Source organism: Physeter macrocephalus, chromosome 16 (genome assembly GCF_002837175.3).
Source record: "Physeter macrocephalus isolate SW-GA chromosome 16, ASM283717v5, whole genome shotgun sequence".
Lineage (NCBI taxonomy): Eukaryota > Metazoa > Chordata > Mammalia > Artiodactyla > Physeteridae > Physeter > Physeter macrocephalus.
In genome coordinates this window covers 44,134,050-44,153,189 of record NC_041229.1, presented here as the reverse complement: position 1 = coordinate 44,153,189, position 19,140 = coordinate 44,134,050, and the positions used below count along the sequence as shown (strand labels likewise).

Genomic DNA, 19,140 nt, shown 5'->3' with positions numbered 1-19,140 from the left:
ATTTATGTATTTGTGTTCCATATGTTTCTATAATTGTACATCATAAATATTCTTAGGCATGCATGGAATATTTGCTGTTCATTGAAAAGAAGCATTTAAGCTCATACTGAATTTTCCTTCTGCCAGATGGCATCCCTGGTGTTCAAACATTTGTGACCTTCTTTGCTCTCTTATTTCACTTACAGACATTATCTTTGATTTTTCTTACCTTTTTAGTAGAGGCTCTAGGTACTTAACTACCCATAAGTATGTGTTAGTCCTTTGCCTCCAAACTCTCCAACAAAAAATCCTCTAATTTCTCCAACTAAAAAAAGTGCAACATTTTCATATAAATCCTTCTATGCACAAGATTTTTTCCTGTCATTCACCTTCTCAAATGGCAACAGAGACTCTCATTACATATGGAATAAATGCATACACCTTAGGCTGACACCCATAGATTTTTGCTATTTTCTTCCCATCTGCTCCCTGTCCTCACTACTCGTTTTTTTAATCCATATGTACCAAAGTAACCTATTCATTTTTCTCATCATATGTTCTGGAGAAGAGATGGAGACCAGGAGATATGCAGGCCAGGTATGAGTATTGATAAATTGGCAAATGTCCTATTAGTGATCCAAGATGAAGAATGAGGTTCTTAGTTATTTCTATTAACAGGGACTCTTAGAGCCAGCAGGGAAATAAAGTTGATTAATGGAATTATAGCCTTTGTGTAACTGTGAATGCAGGTATCTCTAGGTTGTGATGTAGGCTGTTAGGTGAAGGAATAATTTCATAACTTCTCTGAGTTCCCATCAAACGAATACCAGTTTCTTGAGAGGCTGAAAATGTAGGAGCTGTGTCTGAAGGGCAATATGCCAAAATGGTAGTAATATCCTTTTGTCTAGAGGAAAGAGTTATCATTCCAAATAAAGGAGTTCTCCGTCTGTACAGGTAATAGAAGTATGAAGGACTTTCCACTGTAACGGTCAGAATCAGGGGAATCCTATCATGGTTGGGGGAAAGAAGCTGCTAACTTCATTTTGAAAGGTAATGCTTGTGGCAAAAAGATATGGTATTAAAAGCATAATTTACAGAGGATGTTGGAAACCACAGAGTATTGTCTGGTGCTCATGATAGGACTGTTGGGTCAGTGAAGTTGTATTTATACTAATTATGCCCACCTTGAACTTACTGTTATTACCATGAATGATGACTTTTACTCTAAAGTACCTAAAAACGCCTTTCCACATCAGATACAAGTCCTAGCGCCTTGGCTAAAGTAAAGATACAATATATATATATAAGTGGTATAAATCTTCCCTAAACATTGCTTATAGGAAGGGCTCTGCCTTTTGTAACCTTTTATCTCCCATTTTACCATATATACTGCCTGTACTTGCCTGCACGGGGAGATACTCAATAACTATTCACTGAATATGTATAATATATATTCTCCTTGTCCCCAGAAGACAGATTCTAGAATCCTTCTGGGATAGTTACTTATCAAATATCTATTGAGTACCAACTGTATACAGGTGCTATTCTAGGTTTTATGAATATAGCAGTGAACAGATAGAGCTTTCATTTCTAATACATAATGCCACAGGTTTTTTCCACTCAAAAGCTCTTTTCCAACATTCTTTTTCTTTTCCTGACTAAATTGGAAAATGTGCAAGTCACACAGGTTTCCTCTGTGTGTGTGTGTGTGTGTGTGTGTGTGTGTGTGTGTTGGAAGCACTTATGCAAAGCACTGAGTGCAGCAAATCTGAGTTTGATTCCTGCTGCTACATTTATTAACTACATGAACTGCAGAAAGTTATTTAAATTCCTGCTTTTTGGTTGCTTGCTTTTTGTGTGTTTTAATTTGAATACTGTCACGAGGCCATACTTTGCTAAGGCTAAGAGCAGGTACTGAGATTAGACTGCCTGGTTTTGAATCCTGTCACTTATTAGCTGTGTAACCTTGGGTAAGTATCATAACCATTTTGTGCTTCAGTTTTCTCATCTGTAAAATAGGGATAACAGCAGAACATTCCTCATAGAATTATTCTGAGGATTAAATGAGTTCCTATATAGGAGTACTAAGAATGGTACCTGACATATAGTGAGTGTTATATGAGCTAACTCTCACTACTGCTACTATTACTAGTATCTTTCATACAGTACTGGTGGAGAAATAATATGATGATATATGTCAAAATCCCCAGCCTAGTACCAGATACATAGCTACCTCATAAATGGGAATCATTATTGAATTGATTAGTTGTTTTTCATCGTTTTATGAGCCTCAGAAGCATCACTCTAATGATGAATAGTAGGAAGTGATGGAAAATTTTGAACTAAAGGAAGAGAAATTTTGAATGGAAGAGAGGCCGCATAGCTATCTGGAGAAAAGTAATAACTGTCTGCATATGTTTCACTGTTGGTCCACTGATACACTGTGATCTCCAACAGATGGAAGTAATAGATGTTGACTTATTATTATTTATTTTAATATATATACCCACTATAATTGTATTTCTACAATTCAAATTCAATCATGGTCACTCCTTATCTAATGTACTTAGATGGCAAATTTACTCTGAGGATCAAGTTCAGACTACCTCCTCTCCCCCCAACCCTCCATCTCCTCGGTGGAGAGATGATCTTTCACAATCTGACCCTTCTCACCTCTCTGGTCTCACTTCCTATTGATCCTTCACTAATCTACATTCCATTCCGACACACCAAGCCACCTTCATTTGTCAGTTGCATCAGTGCCTAGGCTCCCTATGGGTCTGTGCTTTGAGTGCAATGCCTTCCTCATAATCTACTTATCCAGTTTAAATACCATCCCTGCTGTGAAGTTTTCCTTGACTCCAACAGTTAACTGCTTCTGCTGTAATCCCATAGGTTTTAAACACAAGCCCCCAAGAGCACCGTTTACCTTGCTTTGAAATTGTATGTATCTCTTTATCATGACATGGGGTGAGATCCACAAGGGTAGGAACCATTCTTATCCATCTTTGGAGCTTGACATGTAGTGGGTTCAAGATGGAATATTTAACGCAATAATTAAATGGGCAACATAGTGAAGGGAACAAGGTAAGCCTTCTTATCATCACTTCACAGGTAAGAACACTGAGAATTTGAAGGTCAGTCAGTAACATCAACTGAGAACCAAATGAATAGGCTGCCTCCCAGTTACACTGAACTTCATATGGGAGGGCTGGCCCTTTAAGATACTTTTTCACAAATTCACTCTGACTAGCTGTGGTCTGTGAGTGCAACCTGGCTCATTTGATTTGAGTCAATTTCTGCCTAATGCAGTGGCTCTCAATCCTGGGTGCACCTTATGATTGCATGGGAAGCACTATAGCTTGCTTTTAATCCTCTCCCAAAATAGTTCCTAGTAGGGTGCCTGGCCACTCAGTGATACACATAAGTATGGGAAAAGAAAAAATAACGTCTGAAACTGCCTTTCTTTCTTAGACTTCTAGTTCATTGGTTCTTTTTGGTTCATTATCATTGATATTTTGGTTTGTACACTAAGTTCTTTCAAGTTTCATCACTAGCTTAAGTAGTTTCAATCTGGTTTTTGCTCCCTTACCCATTCTCCAAAGACCTGTTTGCCCTTTCCTCAACTAAGCTAAGAAGTTGTAAAGTATATATTTGGAATTATAGTCAATCGAGGTTGAATTACTTAGCTGTATAACTGGCTTTTCATTTGCAGCTACTGATTCTGGACAATTTCTGCTCTTAAAGTATTCATTTCTTATAAAAGTTTTGGTTTTCAGTAAAAATTTCCAAATATTCCTTAAATGAGTTCTATCATTAGCCAGGAACATGAAGAAAAGGAATTACTGGGACACTGTTATTGCAAACCCAGAGAAAGTCCCCAAGTTTTTCCAGTGGTCTCAGCACAAGTAGGTCATATAACTATTACCTGGCTACTTCCTTTGAGATCCCAAGTTGGCTGTTGTTGACAATTATAATATGGGTTGAATTATGTCCCCCCTAAAATTCTTATGTTGACGTTCTCAGAAATTGGTTTTGTATTCGGAGATAGGGTCTTTAAAGGGTTAATTAAGTCAAAATGAGGTCCTTGGGGTGGGTTCTAATCCAATATGACTGGTGTCCTTATAAGAAGAAGAAATTTGGACACAGGCAGGTACAGAGGGAAGACCCTGTAAAGACACAGGGAGAAGAGGGTCATGAAGAAATCATGGAGAGAGGCCTCAAAAGGCACCAACTCTGCCCACACCCACCTTGATCTTGAATTTCTAGTCTTCAGGATTGCCAAGGAAATTTCTGTTGTTTAAGCCACCTAGTCTCTGGTACTATGTCATGATAGCCCTAGAAGACTAATACATAATAGTACTTATCTGAAGGGATTCTTGTAAGTATTAAGTGAATTAATATATGTAAAACCATTTAGAATAATGTATAGAATAAAATACAGAATACTGTTATTAATATTGATATTAAAATGATACTTCCTTTGTTTTTGAGTTTTTCTTCCTTAGGATTTCCTTAAACTTTTATTCTCTACTACATTTTTTTTGCTTCTTCAAGGCTTAGGTCAAATGCTACCTCCATGAAAACATCAATCAGATTTACTGTTTCCCTCCTTTATCATTACATTTGTCATGCTGTATTGTAATTATTTGATTATGTGTCGTTCTCCAACAGTATATGGGTTTAACCACATGTAGCCACATATATTCTTCCTTCCAGCCCTTCTGAACCACTTGCAAGACCCCCAAAGCATACCTCTGTTTCTTCATGCTTCCTAGAACATTCCTGTTCTTTCCCTTCTATCACTTTGCCCATACTTCTGCTATTCGTTTTTTCAAAACTTAGGTTCAAGTGTCACTTAAGGTGAAGGGCCTTACCTGATACCACCTGTGATGGTTAAGTTTAATGTGTCGACGTGACTAGGTCATTGTACCCAGCCATTTGATCAAACATTATTCTAGATGTTTCCATGAAGGTATTTTTTAGATGATATTAACATTTAAATCGGTAGATTTTGAGTAAAGTAGATTATTCTCCATAAGGTAGGTAGGCCTCATTCAATCCATTGAAGGCCTCAATAGGAAAAAAACTGACCTCCCCAAGTAAGAAGGAATTTTGCCAGCAGATTGCCTTTGGACTTTAACTGCAACTCTTACCTGGGTTTCCAGCCTGCTTGTCTACCTACCCTGTAGATTTTTGACTTCCCAAGTTTCCACAAATGTTTGAGCCTCTCTCTGTTGGTTTTGTATTCGGAGATAGGGTCTTTAAAGGGTTAATTAAGTCAAAATGAGGTCCTTGGGGTGGGTTCTAATCCAATATGACTGGTGTCCTTATAAGAAGAAGAAATTTGGACACAGGCAGGTACAGAGGGAAGACCCTGTAAAGACACAGGGAGAAGAGGGTCATGAAGAAATCATGGAGAGAGGCCTCAAAAGGCACCAACTCTGCCCACACCCACCTTGATCTTGAATTTCTAGTCTTCAGGATTGCCAAGGAAATTTCTGTTGTTTAAGCCACCTAGTCTCTGGTACTATGTCATGGTAGCCCTAGAAGACTAATACATAATAGTACTTATCTGAAGGGATTCTTGTAAGTATTAAGTGAATTAATATATGTAAAACCATTTAGAATAATGTATAGAATAAAATACAGAATACTGTTATTAATATTGATATTAAAATGATACTTCCTTTGTTTTTGAGTTTTTCTTCCTTAGGATTTCCTTAAACTTTTATTCTCTACTACATTTTTTTTGCTTCTTCAAGGCTTAGGTCAAATGCTACCTCCATGAAAACATCAATCAGATTTACTGTTTCCCTCCTTTATCATTACATTTGTCATGCTGTATTGTAATTATTTGATTATGTGTCGTTCTCCAACAGTATATGGGTTTAACCACATGTAGCCACATATATTCTTCCTTCCAGCCCTTCTGAACCACTTGCAAGACCCCCAAAGCATACCTCTGTTTCTTCATGCTTCCTAGAACATTCCTGTTCTTTCCCTTCTATCACTTTGCCCATACTTCTGCTATTCGTTTTTTCAAAACTTAGGTTCAAGTGTCACTTAAGGTGAAGGGCCTTACCTGATACCACCTGTGATGGTTAAGTTTAATGTGTCGACGTGACTAGGTCATTGTACCCAGCCATTTGATCAAACATTATTCTAGATGTTTCCATGAAGGTATTTTTTAGATGATATTAACATTTAAATCGGTAGATTTTGAGTAAAGTAGATTATTCTCCATAAGGTAGGTAGGCCTCATTCAATCCATTGAAGGCCTCAATAGGAAAAAAACTGACCTCCCCAAGTAAGAAGGAATTTTGCCAGCAGATTGCCTTTGGACTTTAACTGCAACTCTTACCTGGGTTTCCAGCCTGCTTGTCTACCTACCCTGTAGATTTTTGACTTCCCAAGTTTCCACAAATGTTTGAGCCTCTCTCTGTCTCTTTCTCTGTTTCTCTCTGTGTCTTTCTCTCTCTGTCTGTTTTTTTTTTCTTTCTCTCCCTTAATCTGTAAACACAATCAGACACACACACACACACACACACACACACACACACACATCCTGTTGGTTCTGTTTTCCTGGAGAACTCTGAGTGATACACCACCCATCCCCTACCTAATCAGATGTTATCTCCTCTCTCCCTCTTTCTCGGTTCTACCAAGATGCAAGTCATTAATGCCTCTGCTTCTCCCATGGCACTCACACTATACTGTGCTGTGTGATTGACCAGACTGCAACTCTCTTGAGGACAGGGACAAGTCTTCATACTATTTTGTATTTCCAGCTCCTGGAAAAATGCTTATTATTAATATATGCCAGACACTGTGCTAACTGGTGTGGGTCAGAGAGTAACACCACCTATAGATATAGCCAACTCAAAATCATCAACATCTCTTGGATTTCTCCTTCTCTTCGTTCTAATAGCTAACCACTAAGTAAATGATTCTTTAATATTTAATTCACATTCTCTTTGAGAATTTGATAAAAATGTGGGCTCTCTCCCAAGAAGACTACACAATTCTCATAAATTTTACATATTTTTGAACTACCCGAATCTAGCCCTCTCGTTAGTGAGTAGGCACTGTGATGGACATTTGGCTTGCAGTGATCAATAAGACAACATCATTGTTCTCAATAGGTTCCCCATATACTGTTGGAGAATGACACATAATCAAATAATTGCAGTACAGCATGACAAATGTAATGATCAAAGGAGGGAGACAGTAAATCTGATGGATGTTTTCATGGAGGTAGCATTTGACCTAACTTAAGTTAACTTAACTTTAACTTAAGTTTAACTTTAACTTAACTTAATTAACTCTTTAAAGACCCTATCTCCGAACACAAAACCAATTTCTGAGAACTTCAACTTATGAACTTTGGGGGGGGGGGACATAATTTAACCCAGATTATAATTGCCATTTTACTGATAAGGAAACTGAAGCACAAAAAGGTGAAGTAGTTTGCCCAAGTTTGCACAGCTACTGAGTATCACAACCAAAATTTGAATCCAAGCAATCTAGCTTCAGAATCTATGAAGCTAACCTCTACAATTTATTCACTCTCTGTTTATATAATTTCTTTAAAAATGAGAAATAAGATTCATTGACATATTTGTTTGTTAAGACAACTCCATCCTGCTTGTGGTACACCGAAATTCCCAAGGAGCAGAAATCTAAAACCTCTGCTCTAAGGGAATTAAAGTGGGCTCCTCATATTAAACTGCAGAAATGATGGTTTCTCATGTGTGCAAGAATAACAGCAACAGTTAACCACTGTTGGGTGCTTACTCTATGTTGGCACTGTCCTGGGTGTATTGTACACTTAATCTCAGTTATATCTCATGGCACTTTGAAGTTTGTTATTATCTACATTTTGCAGATGAATAAACTGAGACTCACATGGATTATCCTCTCACCCCTCACAAACCAATACCAGAAATTTAGCCAGGTTTCTCAAGAAGTTTTATGTTTCTGGCTTCTTTTTGTGCCCTCAAATCCCAGGGCGAAAATTAGGACTTGTTATTAAACCTTTGCTTATAACAGGTTGAAGGTGGATTTTGCCCTTTTGTATGCATATCCTGCAGGGCTGTCCTATGTTCACAGCATGTACTATACCTCCTCCCTCAGCTCCTCTCTCTCCCACATGCTTGCTGTGAATGTCAGCTGCCTAGATAAGACTCAGCACTTTCAGAGTCACTTCATGGGTGCTCACTGGCCTCCTTCAGGAGGAATTCTAAGCTGGTCCTCATGCGTAGGTCAAGGCCTAGACCCAGGATCCCATGTAGAGGCCATTCTCTGGTCCTCTTCTCTGTTGCCACTTGTTACCTACTAAGCTTGTGCTGGTCTATGGGTCCTCATGGCCTCTGGAGGGAAGTAAAAAGGGTTTCAGTTCCAGAAAGAAAAATCACAAGTCTTTAGACTAGCGATGTTAATATTTCACAGCTCTGCATTTATCTCTTCTCTGCACTTGAGAGATTTTATAATCAAATGTTCATTTCTCAGGTAAGGTAAAATGACAAAGGATGCCTAGTTCCCACTTATGTGCATGGCTCTAAAATGCTTGGAGAAAAACATTAATGCTTTGTCCATCTTTCTGCTTTAAGTACTAATTGCTAACGTTTTGCTTATTAGTGGAAGAGTATTTAACTTGGAATAGAACACCTGGGCTCTGGCCCTAGCTCTGCAAGCTGGGTATAATGGTAAAACTCACAGAATCTGACATGAAATGCCAGATTTTCTACTACATTCTAGTTGAGTGAGCATTGGCAAACTTTCAGCTCTTTGACTCAATATTCTCTTCTGTAAAATGGGATCAATAAAATAGTTACCTCCTTGATTTGCTGAGGCTTAAATCAATAAGCAAGATATATCAAGAGGTTGCGTTACAGAAATTGCTTTATTATGAACATTTTCTCCTGGGTTAGATTATTAACTCAAAAGAGCAGCACCAATTATCATGTAAATATTGCAACTATGTGCTATGCACAGAGAAAGGAAGATAAAAAAGATGTGGTTTCTCAGCTAGTTGGTGGCACTGATATTCTCCAATGTACTTGTGCCTGCTCTGAAAACAATGTCTCTGCCTCAGTTTGGATTTGTTCCTCCCACAGTGAAAGAAAAGAGGATGATGTGAGATAATTTCTGAAGTAAGTGGAGTATTTAATTGATATTCTAGCATCTGTTTTTCTGTACCTTTCCAGCCCTGTTGACAAACACTGCCCTCAGATACAAGGCTTAGTCAGAAAGTAACAGAAGTATTCAGGACCCACTCAGGGAGAATAAGGAAGGAAAAAACAGAATCACAGGCAGGGACAACTGCAGTGTCAGAGGAAGAAGCCCAGGTACATCAGCCAGAAGATCTGGGTTCTCATCTACCTTAAGAGCCTTACCAACTTTGTTCACTGTTTCCTTTTTTCTGTTATTATTATTATTATTATTCCACTTTAACCAGAAAATGTGGAGTCTTCTGTGACATCTCACTACTGAGCTGTACTACTTGGATAGCCACACATCATCTTTTACCTGGATATAATTTTCTCTCTGATTTCTTCATCCCTTGTTCCCTGCACATCAATTCTGACTGTCCTTCAGTCCCTTCTCCATAGTGCAATGTGTGTACTCTTTAAAAAAGTTATCTGGGGCTTCCCTGGTGGCGCAGTGGTTGAGAGTCCGCCTGCCGATGCAGGGGACGCGGGTTCGTGCCCCGGTCCGGGAAGATCCCACATGCCGCGGAGCAGCTGGGCCCGTGAGCCATGGCCGCTGGGCCTGCGCGTCCGGAGCCTGCGCTCTGCGACGGGAGGGGCCACAGCGGTGAGAGGCCCGTGTACCGCAAAAAAAAAAAAAAAAAAAAAAAAAAAAAAAGTTATCTGTTCATGTTATCTCTTGCGATCACAGATATAACAGTGACTTCCTATTGCTCTTAGGAAAAATTAAAAATATTTCTCACATGTTCTCAACTGCCCTTCTTGATTTGGCCCCCATTTCCTCTCTAGCTTCATCTCAAACTGTTCTCTCCATAGATATATCAGTCATTTTTTTACATTTTCTGGCTGGACAGATATTTTTATTCCAAAGACATAGATCAGTGGAGAAGTGTAGCATGAGGAAGGGATGTTAATATCATGATTTTTGAAGATACTGTGTGCTGTGCTTGAAGATGCTTTTAAGGCATTTCAATGGGGATGCCACTTAGGCAGCTGGGTATTTGGACTGAGATTTCAGAGCAAGATTTACTCTGTAACTATAAGTTGAGAAGCCATCAGCCTGTAGATAATAAGTGAAGCTATGAGAATAGTGAGACAGATGAGAGAATCTGACCTCCCATCAAAGGCCCTTGCAAATTCTATTATTTTTTCAGAAACACTCTTATACCACTTCTCTAAATACTCCTTCAACACCATCAAAGACTTTCCCAAAGGCTGCAGAATCAATGAGGCCTTCTCACTAAATTGTATTACCATGTTGCATCCTTCTATAGTATTTGCCAGTCTGTAATTACAGATGCATTTCTGAAATTACTGGTTAGTATCTATCTCCATCAATAGATCTAAGTACCACAAGGACAGAGAAATACATCAATACCTGGCAGAGAGCCAGTTTATTATAGGTGCTCATAATATGTGTATTTAACTATTTATGAAATGGTTGAAAAAATGAATGAAAAAGAATTCTATAGTATTTGTGCATTTTTTACTGTAGCAGTGAATGTACAAAATCAAATCAGTTCCCTAATATCCAACTACATTAGGCTTCTTTGTTAGTTGTTCTGTTTTTAAAAAGAAACTTTAAGAATAATTTTTTATTTACATAAATGTTGCAGCGTTTGCATATACCCCACATCCAGTTTCCCCTATTCTTAACAATTTACTTCAGTATGGAAGGTTTGTCACAATTAATGAAACAATATTGATACATTATTATTAACCACAATCTATACTTTAAGATTACTTCATTGCTATCTAATATCTTTTTGTGTTTCAAGATCCCATCCAGGATGTCATATTACATCTAGCTATCATGTCTCCTTAGGCTCCTTCTTGGCTGTGGCAATTTTTCAAACTTTCCTTGTTTTTGATGACCTTGACAGTTTTGAGGAGTACTGCTCAGGTATTTAATAGAATGCCCCTCTATTCGAATTTGTCTGATGTTTTTCTCTTGCAGACTGAAATTACATGTTTTTGGGAGGAAGACGAGAGAGGTAAAGCACTATTCTCTTCACATAATATCAAGGGAACATGCGATCAACATGGCTTACCATTGTTGATGTTAACCTTGATCACTTGGCAGTTGTCATATTTCTCAGGTTTCTCAAACTCCTAAGTGATTCTACCACCCTTCCATATTGTGCTCTTTGGAGGAAAGTTACTATGCACAGCCCACACAAAAGGAGTAGGGAGTTGTGTATCGCTGTTTTATGTACTCAGTGTGTCTACCTAATTATACTAGAGCTCTGTTGGTATCATGGTAAACTATAGGGGAAGAAAGTGTTCTACAATATTCTGGTTAAATTTCAGTCTTTTAGTTGGCCAGTGTCTTGGGGCTGTGACCTTCATGAGTGTTTCTCCAATGGTAAAGCTTTTTGGTTTCTTCTCCCTCTCTGTCCTCTACTCCTTTTTCCAGTTGTAGCATTCCCAATCTATTTCCTTGAAGCCCTGACCCATGGCCTATGTTTTATTTCCCCTTAGGTGAGACAGGAAGGCTGAAAGGGACTGGACTGAGAGGAATTCCCTTCCTCCTACCGGGATAAGTCTCTGGTAGTTATTTCCTCTGGATTAAAGGGCCTTGGTGTGGAGAAGACTCTGGGCATATTTCACAATGGTCACTCTCTCCCTCCCCCTACAGAGCCAGGAGAGGATCTTTCTCAGGTCTTCATTGTGAAACTCTGGCAGAGTTCTTGGAGGTAAAACCCCCAAATGTGTGGGAATATCCCCCTAAGTCTATGGCTCCCAGGAGTTTCTCACATTACAAGTTGTCCGTACTCAACCTCCAGCCATTCATCAAAGTGATTAAGTTTATGGATCCAGCTGTTTCTCCTCTTGGTTAGCAAATTTCAGTTGAGTTCCTCTGGTTGCATTTATCTCTACAGTTTGGGGGGAAGCAGTTTGCCCAGTTCTCTCATGGGTCCAAGAAAAGTTGTTGATTTTCTAATTGTCCAGCTTTGTCTTGTTGTAAGGATGGGTGTGACCATGTTACTTTCATACATAAAACACATCCCTTCTTGTTTCCATCTGTGATCATCTTAACTTTTTCCTAAATCCTCTGTTGTGCATTTCACTGTTGCTCAGACTTCTAGAAAACCATCTAAATACAGTTTAAATGAATCTTTGGTAAGAAGATAATTTTCTTGCCACAATGTCAGTGTGATTATCCAAGTTAAACATTAGTATTCTGATGTGAGCCATTCTAGACATGGTTTGATGAAATTAACTGAAGATGAGACCCACTGATGAAGAATTTAAGCAAGATTAATACCTTCATTTTAAAAGGTTGGTAAGGTGGGTGAGCACATTAATGGTTTCATCCATTACATCTTTTGGTGCTGAGAATTGATGTCCTTGTCCTACCTAGGTAAAGAATTTTTACTTCTTGGCAGAAATAAGATGATTTATAAATTGAACTATAGGGGTAATTTTTCTCAATTAACAAAATGCACGATGTTTGCATCAAGCTCTTATCTAGTAGCTTATTGTATATTGGGCTGTTTCTAAGTCAGTCAAAGTTTAATAGGGATGGGGAAGAGATTAATTATCAGAGGGTCTCCTTCTCATTAAAAAATAAGTTTACCACTTGAAAACTGGTGAACATTGTTTAAACATGTTTAAATATCATTTAAACATTGTTTAGTACAAATAAAATGTCTTATAAAATATTGTCTATAATAAAATTCTTTTATTAAAATACGTATCTGTGTTATACTTGTATATTTTAAAAACTGCAACAAAAATTTGGAGCAAGTACATATGATTTTTTTCTTTTCTTCTTTTTGCTTGTTTATATTTTCTGAATTGTATATAATGAACAAGTAATGCTTTCATGAAAAGAAGAAAACTGTAGATGTTAAAATAAAAAGAATAATTCATAAAATTATAGGACTTGAATAGACTTAAACCAGTTCCTAATTTCTTCAGTTGAGGAAATGGAGGTACACACAGAAAAAACAATCTTCTTGAATCCTCTGTTTCCCCATTTCTGCTTAAAGAATAATAACCATTTTTAAAGAACCAGCGCAAATATACACGGCTTTGGCATTTCTTTGCATGTCTCATGTCTCTCACCAATTGTAGAGTTCTTCCAGTATAACATGAATCATGAGTAGAAGGAAGAAGAGGAAGAGATGCTATGGGGATGAGGATGGCTTCTGTTTACCATCTGTCCAACACTTAACCATATACCTTACTTATGTTATTTTAATTAATCAGTTTTTAATTTTTTTACTTACAATGTTTCCGGTGTAAAGCGATTCACTTATACATATATACGTATATACATACATATATACATATTCTTTTTCAGATTTTTTTCTAAGTTATTACAAGACATTGAATATAGTCCCCTGTGCTATACAGTAGGTCCTTGTTGTTTATCTCTTTTATATATAGTAGTGTATATCTGTTAATCCAAAATTCCTATTTTATCCCTCCCCTCCTTTTCCCTTTGGTAACCACAAGTTTTTTTCTATGTCTCTTGAGTCTATTTCTGTTTTGTTTTTTTTGTTGTTGTTGTTGTTTTTTGCGGTATGCGGGCCTTTCGCTGTTGTGGCCTCTCCCGTTGCGGAGCGCAGGCTCCGGACGCACAGGCCCAGCGGCCATGGCTCACGGGCCCAGCCGCTCCGCGGCATGTGGGATCTTCCCAGACCGGGGCACGAACCTGTGTCCCCTGCATCGGCAGGCGGACTCTCAACCACTGCGCCACCAGGGAAGCCCCTATTTCTGTTTTATAAATAAGTTCATTTGTGTTGTATTTTAGATTCCACATGAAAGTGATATCATATTATATTTGTCGTCTGACTTACTTCACTTAATATGATAATCTCTAGGTCCACCCATGTTGCTGTAAATGGCATTATTTTGTTCTTTTTATGGCTAAATAATATTCCACTGTATATACATACAATATCTTCTTTATTCATCTGTCAAAGGACATGTAGGTTGCTTAATTAATCCTTACAATACCTTCAAGACATAAACACTACCCCCATTTTGCAGATGAATAAAAGGAAAATTAAACAGGTTAAGACCTTTTACAAGTTTCCTTTGTCACAACCCACAGAATTCAGATTTTTGCACAGGTTCAAGTTTCTCCAAAACTTAACATATAGTAAGTATTCAGTAAACATATTTAATAATTGAGCTATTTAGGGACAATTTGGTATTCATGGACCAGATTTGCAGTGTTTATCAGCAGCCTGCTGATCTCTCAGTTAATTCACAATTAAAAACAACTTTGACCACATCTAGTATTTGAAGTCCAGATTCTCTAAGCAAATAGAATTGCTTTTCATCACAGAAAAAGTGATCACCACTGCTGCCATCTGGCTTCCTTGTTCTCTTCTTTATTGTACTTCAAAATATTTTCTCAAAAAAATTATTTGTTTGCTTGAAGTATTATCACTTTCTTTTTTAGACCCATCCTCTCGACCATGCACTAACCTTTTATCTCTGAGCTTAAATTCTAGAGCTAAACAACAATAGCTTATATATCTAACACTTTCATAAAAATTATCACATTGGATAATTTGGAAACAGGACAGATATTATTACTTTCATTTTAAGGATGAGAAGGCTAAGTCTTCAAGTGATTCAGTGATTTGCTTATGAGCTTATACAACTTATACAGCTCTTAAACCACCGATCTAGGACTCAAGGGGAGTTCTCTGACTCCAAATATAGTGTTCTTCCCTCTATGTTACGTGGTCTGACAACACAAAGCCATTCTCTTTATCGCACCTTTAATGATCCACTATAAATTCTGCTGTAGCTTAGTTTTGCTTCCATTCTTACTAGACCTTTATGATCCCATAGTTTTTTAGCTTTTGTTCCAGTTTTTAACTGCATGCAGCAGAAACTCACTCTGGCTGATTCAACAGGAAACAAATTTGCTGAAAGTATATTGGATAGGTGAGGACATCATGGAGAAGCAGGTTGAGAAACAGATGGGAACAAGGGAGGAGGGAAGCAGTCAATCATCTGCCAAAACCATGCTCTAGAACAGGGGTCCCCAACCCCCAGTTGGAACTGGGCCACACAGCAGTAAGTGAGTGGTGGGCGAGCAAGTGAAGCTTCATCTGCGGCTCCACATTGCTCCCCATGGCTCACATTACTGCTTGAACCATCCTTCCCCCCTACCCTCCCCCCGCCACCCCATCCATGGAAAAGTTGTCTTTCACGAAACCAATCCCTGGTACCAAAAAGTTTGGGGACCACTGCTCTAGAACACAGGGTACCCCTGGACACCTTTACTAATACCTCTGGCCTCTCTGCCCTTAAAAACAGGATGTTGGTTTTCCATTGTCCTTGCTTCTTTGTGTCAGTGTCTCCTGTTTCAAAGTGTTGGATGAGTATGTCTGATTGGCTGAGTATTGATCATGTGGTCATACTCTAGCTTTCAGGGACGTTTGGAAACCACAAGTTTCCAAGTAAGTATTTTTAGCCTCTATCATGGAAGGTGAGCTCTTTCTCCCACCCAGATTCATTAAGCATACACTGCAGCAAACATAACAAGGAGGTTGAAATAATTGAAAGTCCCCTACCATGACCAAAAAATGGCCAAATTTAGTTTTGCATGTTCTTTCTTTAGGTGAACTTTCTTTGAGATAAGAGACGTATTTAATTTACAACTATGTCTCAATTGTCACTCAACCAATAATTACACTTGCTCCGCAGCATTCTGAAGGGTCTAAACTTGTCATGTAAGTTTCATTTATCTTCTAAGAAATTTCTCTTTCAAAGTTATCCTCTAATATTTCTCTCAAATGGATGAGTTTCATCAGGGCCTGACAGCATGAACTGGTGACTTACACAATATTTTCAAAGCGTGAAAACTATATTTGGCATCTTTCCACGGCTTTAGGTTTTAAGATATGCCTTGTTATTTTACTTTAAGAATTCCAAATATTTCTTTTACTAACAATATGTTTCTGACATTGAATAATCCTTTCCTCTGCAGTATTTTTGAACAGTGGCTTCGAAGGCACCATCCTCTTCAAGAAGTTTATCCAGAAGCCAATGCACCCATTGGGCACAACCGGGAATCCTACATGGTTCCTTTTATACCTCTCTACAGAAATGGTGATTTCTTTATTTCATCCAGAGATCTGGGTTATGACTATAGCTACCTACAAGATTCAGGTAAAGCTCAGTTGCTTTCATGTGAATTGCTGAGTCTGGTGTGATCAATTTCTTTTGAGAGAGTGCAAAACCTTATGTTTTTACAATGTTATCCCCAAATTACTTAAATTGGGAAAATGCATTACGATCCATAACTCATCACTGATTTATTATTACATGGACCAAGTTGCAAGAATCTTTAAATTTCTGTCCTTTCTGCTTAATATACAGCATTTTGCATATGGCAACCATGGGAAGAGCACTAAAATTAAAATCAGAAATAAAAAGAGTGTGAGACTTAACACTATAAACTGACTTTTGTGTGACCTTGGGAAATTTGACTTCAGTTCCCTGAATCTCAGTTTCTTAACCTAAAATATTGGGAATAGAATACCTCAAAGAGATATTTGATAATTAAATGCATTAAGAGCCTAGGGCAGTCAGCACAAGTTAAACATCTAGCAGTTTTGAAATCGTCTTTGGGAACTTCCTGCTAGGGTTACCAAGAAAATTTGTGAACATTTTGATGTTAAACACAGTTAATAATAATAATGATAATAGCTATTATAATAATAATTGCTCTGACTATGATTAAGTCTATGATTGTAATTAGATCTAGGCTTTAAATAATCTTTCTTAGTAGTAGTATGTCAGTATCTTTTTGATAAATACGGAACAGGTAGTAATGTCTCCTCCTACCTGTGAGCCTACTACATACCATACATGCATTATTAATCAACCATATATTAGGGGAAGTATTATTATCCCTAGAATGAGGTAAGTACACTGATGCTAAAATAATTTAAATGACTTTCCCAATAGCAAACACCAGTATGTGGAAAAGCCAGATTTCAACACTACAGGGTCCTCTCCACTGCAACACAAGATGGTCAACAGCTAAAAAAACGGTAAACAACACAGAGTTTGTGGATACGAGGTATTAGACAAGCACTGATGTTTCATTATATTCATTGATAATTCATGGAAACATAAACAGATTAGTAAAATAAAATGAGCAAATGAATGACATTTACCAATTTCCTACCTCTTGTTAAACTTTAGTGACACATAAATGAATGACATACCTCCAGACCTCAAGGAGCGTTAAATTCAGTATGGAAGTCAGACAGTTGTGCAAAAAAGAGTGAAACATCAGGCTGTGTTAAGTGCGATAAAGGAGTCATAAACCGAATCTTATAAGAGCACATAGGAGAAAGCAATGACTTCAGAGTAGTTCAACCTAAAAAGACAAGACAAGGCCTTGAAGGATAAGCAGGCAGGTAGCAGATAGAAAAGGGCAGGGAATATTCTAAACTAATAGAATAACGAAAATAGAGGTGTAAAGTGTACTATGTATTTCTGAGATGCTAAATTCTCCTATTTGAGTAGTATGAGCAATGCAAAATTACAATGAGGAGACAAATTGAGTTATTTCATAATAACTAATATATTATGGATCTTTTCATGTGCCAGGAACTCTTCTGGGTATACTGTGTGCATTATTTCCTTTAATTTTCATAATTACCCTGTGAAGTAGGCACTATTACTTCTTTTTCCTGATCATAGATGAGGAAACAGAGGCTTAAAGAATATAAATAACTTGTCCTGGGCCAACTAGCTAGTATGTGGCATAGCAGAACCACATTTTAAGGCCAACAGGAGAAACTGTATTTTATCAACCTTTTCCTGCCCTTTGGGGAACCATTAGTTGGACAGATTTGGGTTCGATACCTGTTTTGCTTTATCTGAAGACCACAGCCCGTGGAAGGAACACTAAAATGGCTGGTAGAGGAGATGAGTTCTTTGAAAACCTGGAGATCACTAAGAACAGAGGATTTTGCAGAGGGTGGAGGTATGGTAAGGGGAGGGGCTCCCAATGAGTCAAAAAGAGGGGCAGTCTCAAGTAAAGTGTTTTTCCCTCCTAAAAACACCCACAGTACATAAAGAAAGGAGAATATTGGTAATGGTTTTTCAAAGATTCACCACCAGGATTTTATAATTTCCATTTTCAGAACATAGCAGACTCTTTCACGGGCTCATGCTGTTATTACACTATTTTCTTGGGCTAAATTCTGATCCATATCCATTTGTCACACTCTCAGATATGAAATCATTGTATACATATACATAGTCATGTTTAATCACTCCTTTATTAGAGTTACATGGTAATTTTTCTACATATGAATCTTTCCCCCCTCTTCCTTGGCTGTGAGCCCTACAAAATCAGAACTGATACCTTGCAATGTTCTCCAGTCTTCTCCAAATTGTGTCTGGTATGGGGCTAAACCAATGAATTAACTTGAATGCAAGTGATATTTATCATGAAGGATGGTGTCTCTTAACCAATACATATAAGTAAAGCTTGCTAGAAAAATGTCACACTTCTTAATACTCAGGTCATTTTTAGATTAAAAAAATTTTTTTTTAACATCTTTATTAGAGTATAATTGCTTTCCAGTGGTGTGTTAGTTTCTTCTTTATAAGAAAGTGAATCAGCTATACATATCCATATATCCCCATATCTCCTCCCTCTTGCGTCTCCCTCCCACCCTCCCTATCCCACCCCTCTGGGTGGTCACAAAGCACGGAGTTGATCTCCCTGTGCTATGCGGCTGCTTCCCACCAGTTATCTATTTTACATTTGGTAGTGTATATATATAAGTTCATGCCACTCTCTCACTTCATCCCAGCCTACCCTTCCCCCTCCCCATGTCCTCAAGTCCATTCTCTACATCTGCATCTTTATTCTTGTCCTGCCCCTAGGTTCTTCAGAACCTTTTTTTTTTTTAAGATTCCATATATATATGTGTTAGCATACAGTATTTAT

At 37.9% G+C, this 19,140-nt stretch overlaps 1 protein-coding gene across 1 annotated transcript in view; it reads left to right on the top strand.

The window, feature by feature from the left end:
- Positions 1-19,140, top strand: part of TYR (tyrosinase) — a 108,570-nt gene that overhangs the window by 82,744 nt on the left and 6,686 nt on the right. Inside the window, exon 4 of the mRNA XM_007111230.2 lies at positions 16,153-16,334. Coding sequence (XP_007111292.1) covers positions 16,153-16,334 — 182 coding nt within the window. The remainder of the gene's footprint in view (positions 1-16,152; positions 16,335-19,140) is intronic.